The 13,255-nt window shown below is 35.1% G+C and overlaps 1 protein-coding gene across 5 annotated transcripts in view; it reads right to left on the bottom strand.

Annotated features, from left to right (window-relative positions):
* Positions 1 to 265: 265 nt before the first annotated feature.
* LOC124954840 overlaps positions 266 to 13,255 on the bottom strand; it is a 220,068-nt gene continuing 207,078 nt past the window's right edge. For 3 of the 5 annotated variants that reach the window (XM_047508382.1, XM_047508380.1, XM_047508381.1), the window contains exons 7-16: positions 11,563 to 11,724; positions 11,420 to 11,476; positions 11,224 to 11,290; positions 10,976 to 11,147; positions 10,451 to 10,676; positions 8,547 to 8,645; positions 5,843 to 6,184; positions 5,350 to 5,565; positions 4,785 to 4,935; positions 266 to 4,609 (exon numbers count right to left, since the gene is read on the bottom strand). In XM_047508382.1, the coding sequence (XP_047364338.1) occupies positions 3,846 to 4,609; positions 4,785 to 4,935; positions 5,350 to 5,565; positions 5,843 to 6,184; positions 8,547 to 8,645; positions 10,451 to 10,676; positions 10,976 to 11,147; positions 11,224 to 11,290; positions 11,420 to 11,476; positions 11,563 to 11,724 (2,256 nt within the window). In that variant the 3' untranslated portion in view covers positions 266 to 3,845. The remainder of the gene's footprint in view (positions 4,610 to 4,784; positions 4,936 to 5,349; positions 5,566 to 5,842; positions 6,185 to 8,546; positions 8,646 to 10,450; positions 10,677 to 10,975; positions 11,148 to 11,223; positions 11,291 to 11,419; positions 11,477 to 11,562; positions 11,725 to 13,255) is intronic. The other 2 variants (XM_047508383.1, XM_047508385.1) reach the window with 2 other exon arrangements.

A 13,255-nucleotide genomic window follows, 5' to 3' on the forward strand; every position in this document is an offset into this window, starting at 1 on the left:
CAACTTGTTCGTTACGTTTGTCCTTATCTATTCTTTTCCTTCCCCTTTTATCAATCTCTCTCCATATATCGATTATTATAAAAAACGTCCATACTTTCTATTCCTTATCTAATCAACGATAAACACTAATATCTCTCTCTCTCTCTCTCTCTCCCTCTCTCTGTCTCTTTCTTTTTCATTCGTCCTATATATCCACCTCGAATTTTTTTATCGTAAATACTTCTGCGTTTTATTCTGTTTATTCGTTATTTTTGTAGAGTATGTGTATATATATATATATATATATATATATATATATACTCGTACTTTTGATGAAAATAATTAACTATTTAATACGAGATATACGGAGTAAGCTTCTCCTCGTTACGAGTATAGATCACTCTATCGCGAAACTCCTTTATTCACGATATAATGCTCGAATTATTCGAGATCTTAAACGATTTCAAAATATGATATCTCTTTCGACGGAGCTCGAAACTGCGAACTGTGATCCGTACACGTCATTGTCCAAGCCAGATGTAAAAGGATTTATTGCGCTTTCGGTATTGATGCACGCAATCGCAATCCCAATCGCAATCGCAATCGCAATTGCAGCTTGCGTGCTAATAAATCAATCTTCAAAATCGTAGAAGTAACTCGTGTCGATTGTGATGTGTATATATATATATATATATATATATATATATATATATATATACACATATATGTATATCTAGGTACGAGGGTGGTGGGGATGATAGTGATGATGGTTTTTAATCAATCCTTGATTTTTATTTAAGGACATTTCGCGAATGCCTTTTTAAAACTATTTTCTTTCTTTTTTTCCCTTTTTTTCTCTTCTTATGTTTTTTCTTCTTCTTTTTTTTCTGTTTTTACTTATTTCCCCTTTGACCTTTGTTTTCTATCGCATTCAGAAATATTCGCATTTTCTAAATTTCTACAGATAATACGTCTATAGATGTCGATGGGAAGGATGAACATGCATCGTTGACCACTTACGTTTTATTCCATGTTTTTGAAACTTTTGTGATTTTCGACAATGTATTTTACCTCTCCTCCCTGAATGTGTATGCGTGTTTGTGCGCGCGTATGTGTGTGTGTGTGTGTGTGTCTTTCTCTTTCTCTCTTTTTTTCTTTCCTGTTTTTTCTTCTTCTTATTCCTTTTTTTTTTTTTAATTATTCGCTCAAAAAGACGGAAGGAAGGGGAGGGGCCAGATTGATCTCGTGTATAATGTACAAATTTGTGTGTGTATAGGTCCGTCGTCGATATATATATATATATATATATATATATATATATATATATCTTCTTAAATATATAAAATTATCTCGCGTATGTATAATAATCGGACTCTCTTATTCGACTTTTCTTTTCTCTGCTTTTCTTTTTTTTTTCCTTTTTTTTTTTATTCTTCCTAATCTGTTTTTGTTTTGTTTTGTTTCGTTTACTTATCTCCCTTCTCTTATCTCGCTCGTTCTCGTGAATTCTTTTTTTCTTAATCAATCTTAAGCATTCATTCTTTATAACACCATCATCCATGATTTTACACTATACAAAAGATTTACATAAGATCCAACGTTATAATATATCGTCTATGTATATAATAGTCTACCTTTTAAGTTTTGGCAAAGATCAATACAAAACATCGTTAGGTCTCTACGCTTAATAATATATACAAAATCTTTATAACTTTCAATATTTTTCGTGGTGCGGCGCCAATATACACATTTACAAGAGACCATCGCGTCGAAGGTACCAAAGGGTTAACGACATCGGCCGATGGTCGAAGGATTGTCGATCGTAAGAAATAGTACGTATAATATTGTGAATAATTAAACGGCGATGTGTGTTAGCGTAAATCGAAAAAAAAAAAGAAAAAAAACATTCATTCGTTTCTCTTTTCTTGTCTTATTAATTTTCATCATCATCTTCTTCTTCTTCTTTTTCTCTTTTCTTCCATCGTATTCTCAAAACTTTATCTCTCATCGAACTATTTCGAAATCGAAAATGTGTAATTTCTTTCTTCTTTTTTCTCTCTCTCTCTCTCTCTCTCTCTCTCTCTCTCTCTCTCTTTCTCTTGCTTTTTATTGTTTTTCTTCGTTCGTTTGGTTTTTTTTTTTTGTATTTTTTTTCCTCTTTTTCTTTTTTTTTTGTTATTCAGTTTTTTCTTTTTCGGTTTTTGTTTCCTCCTTCTTTTCTATAAGTTCGAAAACGTAAAATTCGCTATCGGAAGAGTGAATGGATTTTTCTTGGCAGACCGGAGATTGAAAGATTTTTATTTTTATTTTTATTTTTATTTTTATTTTTATTTATTTATTTATTTATTTATTTATTATTATTATTATTATTATTATTATTATTATTTTCTTTTTTTCTTTTTTTTTCTTTTTTTTTTTTTCTTTTTTGTTTTTCGTTCAAAGCGCTTGCTGTACTCGTTGAGAAAGGTTTGTCACTTTTCAAATACAAAACTCATTTTTTAGTCGAGACAAATCGTCAAGATATACGACGTATACGAAAACAGAAGAGGTCGCCACGTCTAGGAGAAGTTTTCTATAAAGTTGCACATTCTCGTTCACATTCGTGACATTTATTAAACAATATTCCATAGAACACGAAAAAAATGTAATCGCTCGAATCAGTCCATTTTATTTAGATATCGTATTAGATATTCGAAACGTATTTTGTGCCCGTTTTCTTTTCTTGTTCTTTTTTTTTTTTTTCTTTTTTTTTCATTTTTTCCACCTCACCCTCTTTCTTCAATTCTTTATAATATTGTTAATTTTGTCACAAAGGTGAGACGAGATCGCTCGTATTCTTCATTCGGAAACCATTTCTATCTACTTATTCGTAAAATCGATCCATATATTGCTACCGTATCACATAATGTTTGTTTATTGTTACACGACCGTCGTTCGCCGCGTAAGATTATTTTCTCGGTCTAAGGGCAACGCCATCATAAATCGGAGTATTCTTACGATATCGTACGCTGGCCGGCAGTGAGATATATGTATAATGTCTATATATATATATATATATATATATATATATATATATATATATACATCTTTCTCTTTGTTTTCTTCTTCTTCTTCTTGCTGCATGCTCTCTCAAGTATATACGTACGTTTGAAGTCGACACAAGGCAATACAAATATATTGGCGAAAATGTTAAAGGCTATCGAGGGAATGCTCGTACATAACTCGAGTTCCTACGTATCGTTGAAGAGAATCTCGTTAAGTCCCTTTTGTACGAGTGTTTTTCGAAAGATTCTCATAGGCGTATCGTCGCACGATGAAAATTCGGATTTAAGAAGTTTCACGTTGTCATCGATGTGTGTATGTGTGTGTGTACATATATATATATACGTGTATATATATATATATATATACATATATACATATATATTAAGTATATTCCATGTTTTCTACAAATATTCTCGAAGGATAGAACGGCGACGTAGAAAGTTGGAAAATATCGCTATAACAATGGTCTCGACTGAAACGAAAGAATGTAAAGAGTTTTCGATTCTCCCTCTCGTTTTTTTTCCCCTTTTCTTTTATTTTTATTATCTTTTTTTTTTCTTTCTTTCTTTTTTTTTTTTTATCGATATACATAATATGTATCTACTCGATTCGATCGGATAAGTATACTTAGAAGAAGCAGCCAAAACGACCAAGTCATTAATCGATCGAGTATACATACTCACGTTTGGCTTGTAAAGCTTTTATTTCTCTTGAAACATTTAAAAAGGCCCTTTCGAATATTTATCTTTAAGATATTTCATCGGAGTATTTTAATAAGGTCGATGCCATTTCAGCGAATAATTTCGCCTTTTCTCGTCGACTCACGGATATTCTGAGCTTGCGTTACCTTGCACCTTGGCGGTAGTTTGAGAGGTCACAGGTGTCCTCGTGAAATTACCGAATTGATTTTTGGTAGGAGAAACTGATGTTTGCGAGGGACCTGTACCGGTAGCTAATGATTTGTCTCTTGGTGGAGGTGCCGAGCTAATGCTAGACGAACTTACGCCAGAATCGCTTGATTTCTCGCTTAAACAACCGCGCTGACTCAAAGCCGTGGTAACGTCACGAGCGGCTTCGAGTCCAAGATCTGTGTTACCACCGACAACGTATTTGACCATACCAAGCTTTTGATTACCTTCGCAGGCCTCCTCGATCACTACAGTTTCTCCAAAATTACTTCTCTTTCCGATTGCCCTAGCGCTACCGCCGCGTAACAAAGGAGATTTATCAAATTGTCCTTCCTTTTGCGTTAAAAGTGATCCGCCAATAGGTATATTGGGATGAAAGTCATCCTTAACGTCTGTTAATGTATTACCACCCTCGCCGGTAACATTGCCAGCTGCTATCTTACTCTGAGCACTACTGTCGAGATTATTCTCTCTGGATATCTTCGTCGTCATCGATGATTCAGGACTGACGTTTCGGCGACTTGTTGGATTTTTATGGGCATCGTAGCAACCAGAATCCCTTGGGAATTGTCGGCGATTGAAGGGAGAACAATGACCGGACGTTTGTCCCGAATGAAGAACTAATCTGCTAACCTCGTCTCCTTCCGAACTCGAAGCCAAATCTCCTTCGCTACCAGCTGTTAAAGAAAGGAAGTATACCAAAGGATTATTGTGGGATAGCTTTAATATTGGACTTATATATTTTCAGAAATTCGACGGAGATATCACGGGGATATCTGGCAACGTTTACGAGATTACAGAAGAAGGAAGGAGGAGGAGAAGAGGAAGGTGCTCGTTGATCGTTTTACTTACACTGAAGGTCGTGCAGTAGTTGTACGGCCGTAAGTATCTTGGCACGGTGCTCCGGTTGATGTATACTCAAATAATCGAGATCCGCTGGCTCTATTTCCCTGAACAGCTCCAAATCCTCGTAACCGTTCAGCACGAAAACGGAAATGTGTTCCTGCACGAACGTAAGGTAGTTTACCACGTTAGTTGCCTTTTCACCGTTATCCCTGGCTTATTGGATCGCTTTTCGTGGCTTTAGTATTTGGAATTCAACTCTTATATAGGTAGATAGAGATAAAGAGAGAGAGAGAGAGAGAGAGAGAGAGAGAGAGAGAGAGAGAGAGAGAGAGAGAGAATGTAAAAGACGCGGATAAAAAAGAATACATGGAAAACGTGAAACGATAACACTCGCTTGTTAGAGAGAAATATCGGGGCCAATACGAAGGATAACGAAAAGAATGAAAAAGGAACACGCTAAGCTTACTATATCAGAGCCGAATTTCTTTTTATCGCATTCAAAATGATACACAAATAAGGAATATTGTTTGTCATCGTCGAAATGGATGTCGAAAAAGACATCGCATTTTACCTGAAGATTCATTCTTTGTAAAAGCTCTTGAACCGATCCGGGCTTTTGCCTGTATCTTTGACCCCACTTGCTACTACGTTCCGAGTCACCCCGTCTTGGTACTCGATCGTTCAGTATCTCTACGTTGATGAATTTGAAGTGTCCTATCCTGTTGTGAACGACACCTTTCCAAAGACCACTTTTGTTCATTTGTACCACGTCGATGATGTCACCTTTCTAAATAATAAAAATAATAAAAATAATAAAAAAAGATCCGTAACAAACTATAACGTTAAAAAATAAAGACGATTTTACGTTTTAATAATTGAACGTTATAAAAATTACTCTATAATATTTGCTAAATAGAGAGAAAGAGGGGGAGAGAGAGAGAGAGAGAGAAGTAGAAAGAAAACAACCTAATAAAAGGTCATTCGTTGTGAAGAAACAAGTAGGTTCGCATGGTTTCTACTTTATGGTAATTCTCTATCGTCGAAGGACTTCCGTAGAAACGAACCTTAAATTTGAGCGCGTCCTTATCGTAAGGACTAGGTGTGTAATCGACCAAGGCTCTCGCCCTGCAAAGTACAGGGCCGATGGACGTCGGGCTTATGGCGTCTCTTTCTTCGCACGATATCGAGCTGTGATTACTTCCCGCTCGTACCAAAGCTTGCGTGCTAGAACCACTTCCGCTTGGAAGACTCTCGACGCTACTGGCGCTACAAGGAAAGGCCTCAGAGGACGTTCGATCCTGGCGAAGCCTTGAGATCTTCGTTTGTACATCGTGTCTGAGATTTCTTGCACGTCCACCTACCACCCCAGTTTTAGTTTCTTCATCCAATAGAGCACTCGCCTCCGACTGGAAATATCGATAATCGATCTTTTTTTTTTTTTTTTTTTGTTGTTGTTTTTTCTTTTCTTGTGTTTTGTATTCTTTCTCTTTTTTTTTTTTTCTTTTTTCTTTTTTAAAGTAACATACAACGTACGAGTTACGATAAGTAACAATTTATATGTTAAAAGATTTTCGTTAATTAATTTGTTTAATAATATCAATAACGATAAATCGATCAAATGAATATTTTAAAGCAATATTTGCGGACGATTTATTCATGTGTAAGGCGAAAAATGATGATTAAATTATTCGATATTTAGGAAGATGAACTTTGTGACGTCTCACTTTATCTAATAAAACGTTTAACCCTTTGCAACTCAGCCAATTTTGTAATAGGTACTTTAACAGTAACTACAAGACTCCTGTCTTGAAGTCTTGTAGTTCTTGTAGTTCTTAAGTCCTCTACACTTAAGTGTATAAGAGTAAAAGACTTAATCGTACTTTATATTACTTTATATTATGAATGTCGCCGTAGAGGCGCCTATAGAGTGCAAAAGGGTTATAAGTATCATATTCTAAAACAATTTTAGTACGTTAAAATTTATATAATTAACGTGTATATTAATTAGAAAATATTTCTCGAAATAAAATGTTTTGCACGACGATGATAATTAATTTTAAAATATTAAAAGAAAAAAAAAAAAAAAAAGAAATAAAATAAAATAAAATAAATTAATCGTAATTACTTTGGACAAGATTAATAATAAAATGCTTCAATAGCGCAATGTTTTAACATGTTGAATGATATGAATTGATTTTGAACAAATCGATGTATTTCTCTAATAACTTTTATACCTCATATACATATATACATATATATTTATATTTATTATATTAATTTATTATTTAAATGTATAACGAACGAAAGTAGATCGTATAATTATGTATAAATGAAATTTGAAAGAAAGAACGAAAAAAAAAAAAAAAAAAAATAAAATTGAATGCCAGAGAACCGCAGGAGTGATATTTACGGCATTCAATCTGTTAATATTTCAAATAGCTATGTCGAAGCCATAGCTTCTCCGGACAAAAGACGATGCGATGGGATCGATCGATCATTTTCGCACACGCACACACGTGATATAGTAATTTAGTCCTGTCATTTTCTCGTCTATGTTTAACACCTACGTTTAATCTATGTTTAATCTATGTACACCTATGTAAAGTTAGCACCAATGTCGGTGTTGGATGTAATTAGAACTTATTTATCAAGTTATTAAAATTTCACCAAGGGTACCTCGATTAGCTTTCGAACTTTGAACTATTTAAAGGAATAAACTAAAAGAGGTGTTAACTTTACAGAGATCTTCATAATAATTCCTGTAGCTCGATCGTGGTGTCTCTAGGAACAGGAAATTTTGTAAACATGCGATGATGTTCTGAATATGAAGGATAGTGGGAGATAGATAGATAAATAGAGAGAGAGAGAGAGAGAGAGAGAGAGACGTGGTAGTATCATAGAAGAGACTCGAGCTTTGTCGGCAAAGAGCTCGAAACGATAACGTTGCCATGCTGTGATAGAACAGACAGCACGTGTTGTGAATGTATATGTCGTGATATGACGTTCGTATTTTCGTACAGAGGAGAAATATACATATATCATCATGCTGCGTGTGGTGGGATATATTTTGGTCTAAATGCGATGAGGTAGGGGAAGGAAGGAAGGGAGGAAGGAAGGAAGGAAGGAAGGATGGAAGGAAGGAAGGAAGTAAAAGAAGAAAAAAAAAAAAATAAAAAAAAAAATAAAAGGAAAAGAAAATGAAAATGGACGAGTATAGGAATATATTTGATTTTGCGGGAAAGATACTACATATGTATCTGAAAACAAACATGCTTTGCGTATCGTGCCTATATATATACATATATAAATATATGTATGCATGTATAAAAAAAAATTAATATACCCGGATTTTTCGAATAGGATGAATGTTCGGAGGAACGCGAATAAAATTTATATGTGCAAAATGAAGAAAGATTAAAGAAGGATATATATATATATATATATATATATATATATATATAATACATAAACAGATGTAGATTATTATGATAAAGAGAAAGGAAATATCGAAGCATAGTGATCGGACATGCTTTTCTTGATCGAGATAAAGATCGAGGAAACGAATGAATGAACGAACGAACGAACTAAATAACGAATAACGAATGAAGGAACGAGCAACGAAGAGAAACTTTATCCGTTCTCTTCATTATATAGCATGCAGAAATAATTTTATCGAGCAAGCAAACACAACGAACGGCTTCGTACGAGTGATATCGGGCCCATAAAGCGAAAAGATCGTGAATAGGATGTCTGTTATATGTCACGTACTGTGTGTGTAGCGGCGGAGTGTTGGTTCTCAAGCTCTTCTTGTTCCTCGTAGTCGCTGCTCTGGCTCGGCGAAAGTCCCTCCTCCCCGCTACTCCGGCTCTAAAACGTTGATACTCGCAGAGACTCTTCTCTAATCACGCAGTATACGAAGATGGAAATACAGGACAGAGAGGAGCGTCGGGGGGGAGGGGGTGGGTGGGAATAGAAGGAGAGGGTATGGGGATGATCTAAATTTATATATATATATATATATATATATATCATACGTGCATAGTTATGCATAGAAGAAAAAAAAAAAAAAAAAAAAAAAAAAAAAAAGAAGAAACAAAAAATTGTTCGCGCAACTTTTAATTCGAACAAATAATCATCATTATCGTTAATAAAACATTAATCTCTTTATCGTTGATAAATAATTATTCTAAGCGAAGATATACATCGTATGATCACTTATACAAATAAATAAGTTCTTCTCTGAAATGAAATTATTCAAGTACGATGAAAGAATTTAAATCATATATTTCATTGTCAATTAGAAATAATCAGGATGATCGAACCATTTCATACGTATTTATGGATTATTAATGATATAATAAGAGAACGAAAAGAGTTTAATATTATATCGATTTCTTATTGCGATAATATAACATTGATATAGTTTTAATAGCGGGAGGAACTTCGCTCGAGACGTGAGATATGTTTTTTGACAAAAGGATGAAAGTTCGTACCTAATGCTAACAGCTTATGTTAAATTATTACAATTATACATTATAGAGATTTGAAACTATAATTACTAGACGAAGAATTAGAGAAATAAAGAAAGAGACAGAGAGAGAGAGAGAGAGAGAGAGAGAGAGAGAGAGAAAGAGAGAATGAGAGAGAGAGAGAGAGAGAAAGAGAGATAGTTATTTATCAATGTTCTCTGTATCGGACAACAGATTACAGTATATCCATGAATGATTCATTAGAAATGATTTGATGAGAGTATCAAAATGCAAGTTTAATCGGAATACGTAGTTAAATAATTAGTAACAGTCAATGTTAACGAGGTATGCGGTTTCGAGAGCATGCTAGCCTGAAACGTAACCATAGTAGGAGAGACGATTAGTGTAAACGTCGAAGGAAATCGGAAGGCACGATGTCTGTGAGCCGGACGTTTCTAGGTGCTGACCAGGCACCGGAAGCCAATCTTCTCTGTATTCCTGTCTTGCTCTCTCTCTCTCTCTCTTTCTCTCTCTCACACTACTACTACTACTATTACTACTACTACTACTACTATTACTACCGCTACTAGTTGGACTCGTTCGATCGTCTCGAGGCTCGCACTCAACACGTCCGAGTTAAATGAATCATCTCGCGTGACGTATACCTGTGGGAAATGTCTTCTCTCTGCGTATCCGTGTGGTTGGTTGGTATAGCTGTTGTATGTTTAGCGGGGAATGGAGCGTAAGCAAAAGGGAGAAACGACGATAGAGAATAACTAAAATATCATATATATATATATGTATGTATGTATGTATGTATGTATGTATCAAAACGTTTAAGTGTGGATGTGAGTGTACAGTAATAGATGTGTATATGGTTAATTAGTCAGACTACACTACTTGTTCATAAGCCTTCTTCAATTTCAATCTCTAGAGTCGTCTGTGTACGTTTATGTATGTGTGTATATGTCTGTATGTGTGTGTGTGTGTGTGTGTTAAAATACAAGGAAAAAAAAAATAGGAGTCGGCAAACGTTATTTTTCATTCGCATTTTTGTTCTATTTATTAGTTTTATTTAATAATAATTAAAGGGTAATCTTATAGAGCATCCTACGTAGAGAATATATACTCAGTACGATTATGCATCCTGTCATACGTTTGAAGGAAAATGATATTAGTAAATTTGAATTATTATGAGCTTACTTGAACGTCGCTGCTCGCATAATCTCCACTCTCTCGTGAAGCCCTGGAGTGCGTTAGAGGTATAATCGTGGGTGGATTGTTATGTCCTTGAGGTACAATCAATCCTCGCATCGTCGAAGCTGCTCCTTTGGAACGTTCACGTGGTAGACTGATGTCACCGGCAGTTCTCAAGGAAATCACTCCTTCGCCTCTATTTTCGGGTCTTGGATTCAATGTAAAGCATACTCTGTAATTGAATAATATTACCAATGTCTATAAGTTCAAAGGTTACGTAGTTGAGATTGAAATGGCATCGTCTAAATATGTTTCATTGTCTAACCATTGTAAGAGAAATATTACAACATATTCCCTAAGCGTAAGTTCATTCTTTTTTCTTTTTCTCTCTTTTTAGATTCTTCTCGATTTCTCGTTAGAATATCTTTGAAGAGTAACTTCAAAATCAAGAAATATCCCAATGGAGCAAAATAAAAATATTCTCGATTTCAAAGTCTGTCATTGCGTCATTGAGTCCATTTGTATATTTACCTTCCATTTTGAATGGTAGCCGTAGGTACGGGACCTCCACTAGCTCCCATAAGAAAATCTTCGGGGTCCGATTCGTATGGTGGTTCATCGTACCAATGTTGACCTCCTAAACCACCACCTAAACCACCTGTACCTCCACATCGAGCATCCTCGTCGTACATGTAGGTATCGTCTATAGAATATATTCGATCGAGTTTCAATATATAATTCGATATCGCAAATCGATCAATGGTTCTTGTTATACTAACCTCCTGTAACCTGACCGCGTCCATCTCGTCCTAATTGCATTAAGCCATGTCTGATGTCTCTCAATATCTGTGAGAAAAAAAAGAAACAAATGGATGAATATATAATATTCGGTAATTTCGTAATTTTCTCTTTTTTTTCTTTCTTTTCTTTTCTTTTTTGTTTTTGTCTTTTTTTTAGAGAAAAATTGATACTAACTTCCTCGTGTTCTTTGTGAAATCGTTCTTTTTGCCTCAATGCTTCTTGAACTTTCAACTATAAAAAAGAAAAATTATAATTTTCGAAAGGATTTAGTACTCCAATGGTAATCCGGTATATTAAAATTGCATTGAAGAACTCACCCTATTTATAGTCTCTTCAAAGCTATTTGGCTGACCTCCATTCATTTGCAAATACCTCAGTCGGTCGTAATCTCGCGGGTCTACCATTGAACGTAATATCGTATGACCCATATCTGGTCCTGGACCTAATCCACTCTGAAGGACGCTGTCCGGTGTATCGACCTGCGATTGACGTACGAAAAATCAAATTCTCCTTCGATATTATTTAATATATTACAACGCGATGGTATTTAATATTCAGCTGTGCATTTAAAAATTTCCTCGTATAATCGTGTTTATCAAACGTGTATGGATATCTATGACGAAATAGAAGTATAAAATACGAAATACGACGTAACGTAGGACCACGTATGGGATTTAATGAAACCACGTGGGCCATGGAATACGCTAAACAAATTAAAGCCGTTTGTTTACCTCTCTCCAATCCTGGATTTCACCGCAAGCGTGTGAACGTCCACTAAGTCTGAATAATACCGAAAGAGTGGTAGGAGGAGAAAGAGTGCAAAGAATTTGCTTAATCTCCTGTTATTTATTTCTCTTTTTCTTTTCGGGGATGGGCGGGGGGTGGGGGTGGGGGGTTGATATAAAGGAAAAACAAAACCAAAAAAAAAAAAAAAAAAAAAAAAAAAAAGAAAAAAGAAAAAGAAGAAAAGAAAACAATATGCAAAAAAAAATTGTTATGCATTTTGCACCGATATTATGCTATATATCACGTTGGTGAAAAAATAACAGGAAGAAAGGAACAATTCGTTTTAATGAAAAATAATATATTTGTTTGATATTATTACGTAATTATAGGTGACACGCAGTGTTACACGTGAAATAAGGTTACACGTATACGTGATGTCATTATAGTTCTACTCGATGCAAATAGAAGCGGCAATGTTCTAAAGAAAGTCGAGGGCGTTGAGAAAAGAGCTATAGCTCTCGTCAAAATGTTTTACGCGGTATGGAAGGCGTATGTCATAGGTGTTCCACGAGCTGATCATATTTCATGCAAATTTTGTGACCTCTCTTTCCCTCCTCAACACCCCTTTTCTTTCGTAAGTAGCTTAGACACCAACTTCGACGTTTCCCTGTCACGCGGACAGCCTAACCCTTGAAAAATATACGCGAGATATTTTTACCCTTTCGAACGCTTCTTTTTTTCTTTTCTTTTTTACTTACATATATATATAAAATTTATCGAGAGTAAGATTATTTTCATAGGAAGAAAAAGTAACGAACGAAGAAAACAAAAAGAAAGAAAAAAGAAAAGTAAAAATAAAAAGAGTAATAAAATGGTCAAAGAAATCGTTGATATTAAAGTTTTTGAATAAATCTCTATAGTTATAGCTGGTGAATAAATCAGACAATAGGATTAATATTATTCGACGATCGGATTACACTTCACCCTCCTTCTCTCTCTCTCTCTCTCTCTCTCTCTCTCTCTCTCTTTCTCTTGATATTTCCATTGGCAGAGAGGGTTTGCTTTGGTGAAAACGATTGAAGGTGACACGACGAAGGGACTCCAACAGTAGGTAACACGAACACTGGGCGTACTTAACGTAGAGAATAAGAGAAGGATAGACGAAGGCGTTAAAGATAAGTGTATGCAGGAACGTCTAGTCGAGCGGGATTACGCTGACGCAAATGCGTGTCATGCGTTTCGTACGCGACAACGACAACGACAACGACAACGACAACGACAACG

The sequence above is a fragment of the Vespa velutina genome, chromosome 16 (genome assembly GCF_912470025.1).
Source record: "Vespa velutina chromosome 16, iVesVel2.1, whole genome shotgun sequence".
NCBI lineage: Eukaryota > Metazoa > Arthropoda > Insecta > Hymenoptera > Vespidae > Vespa > Vespa velutina.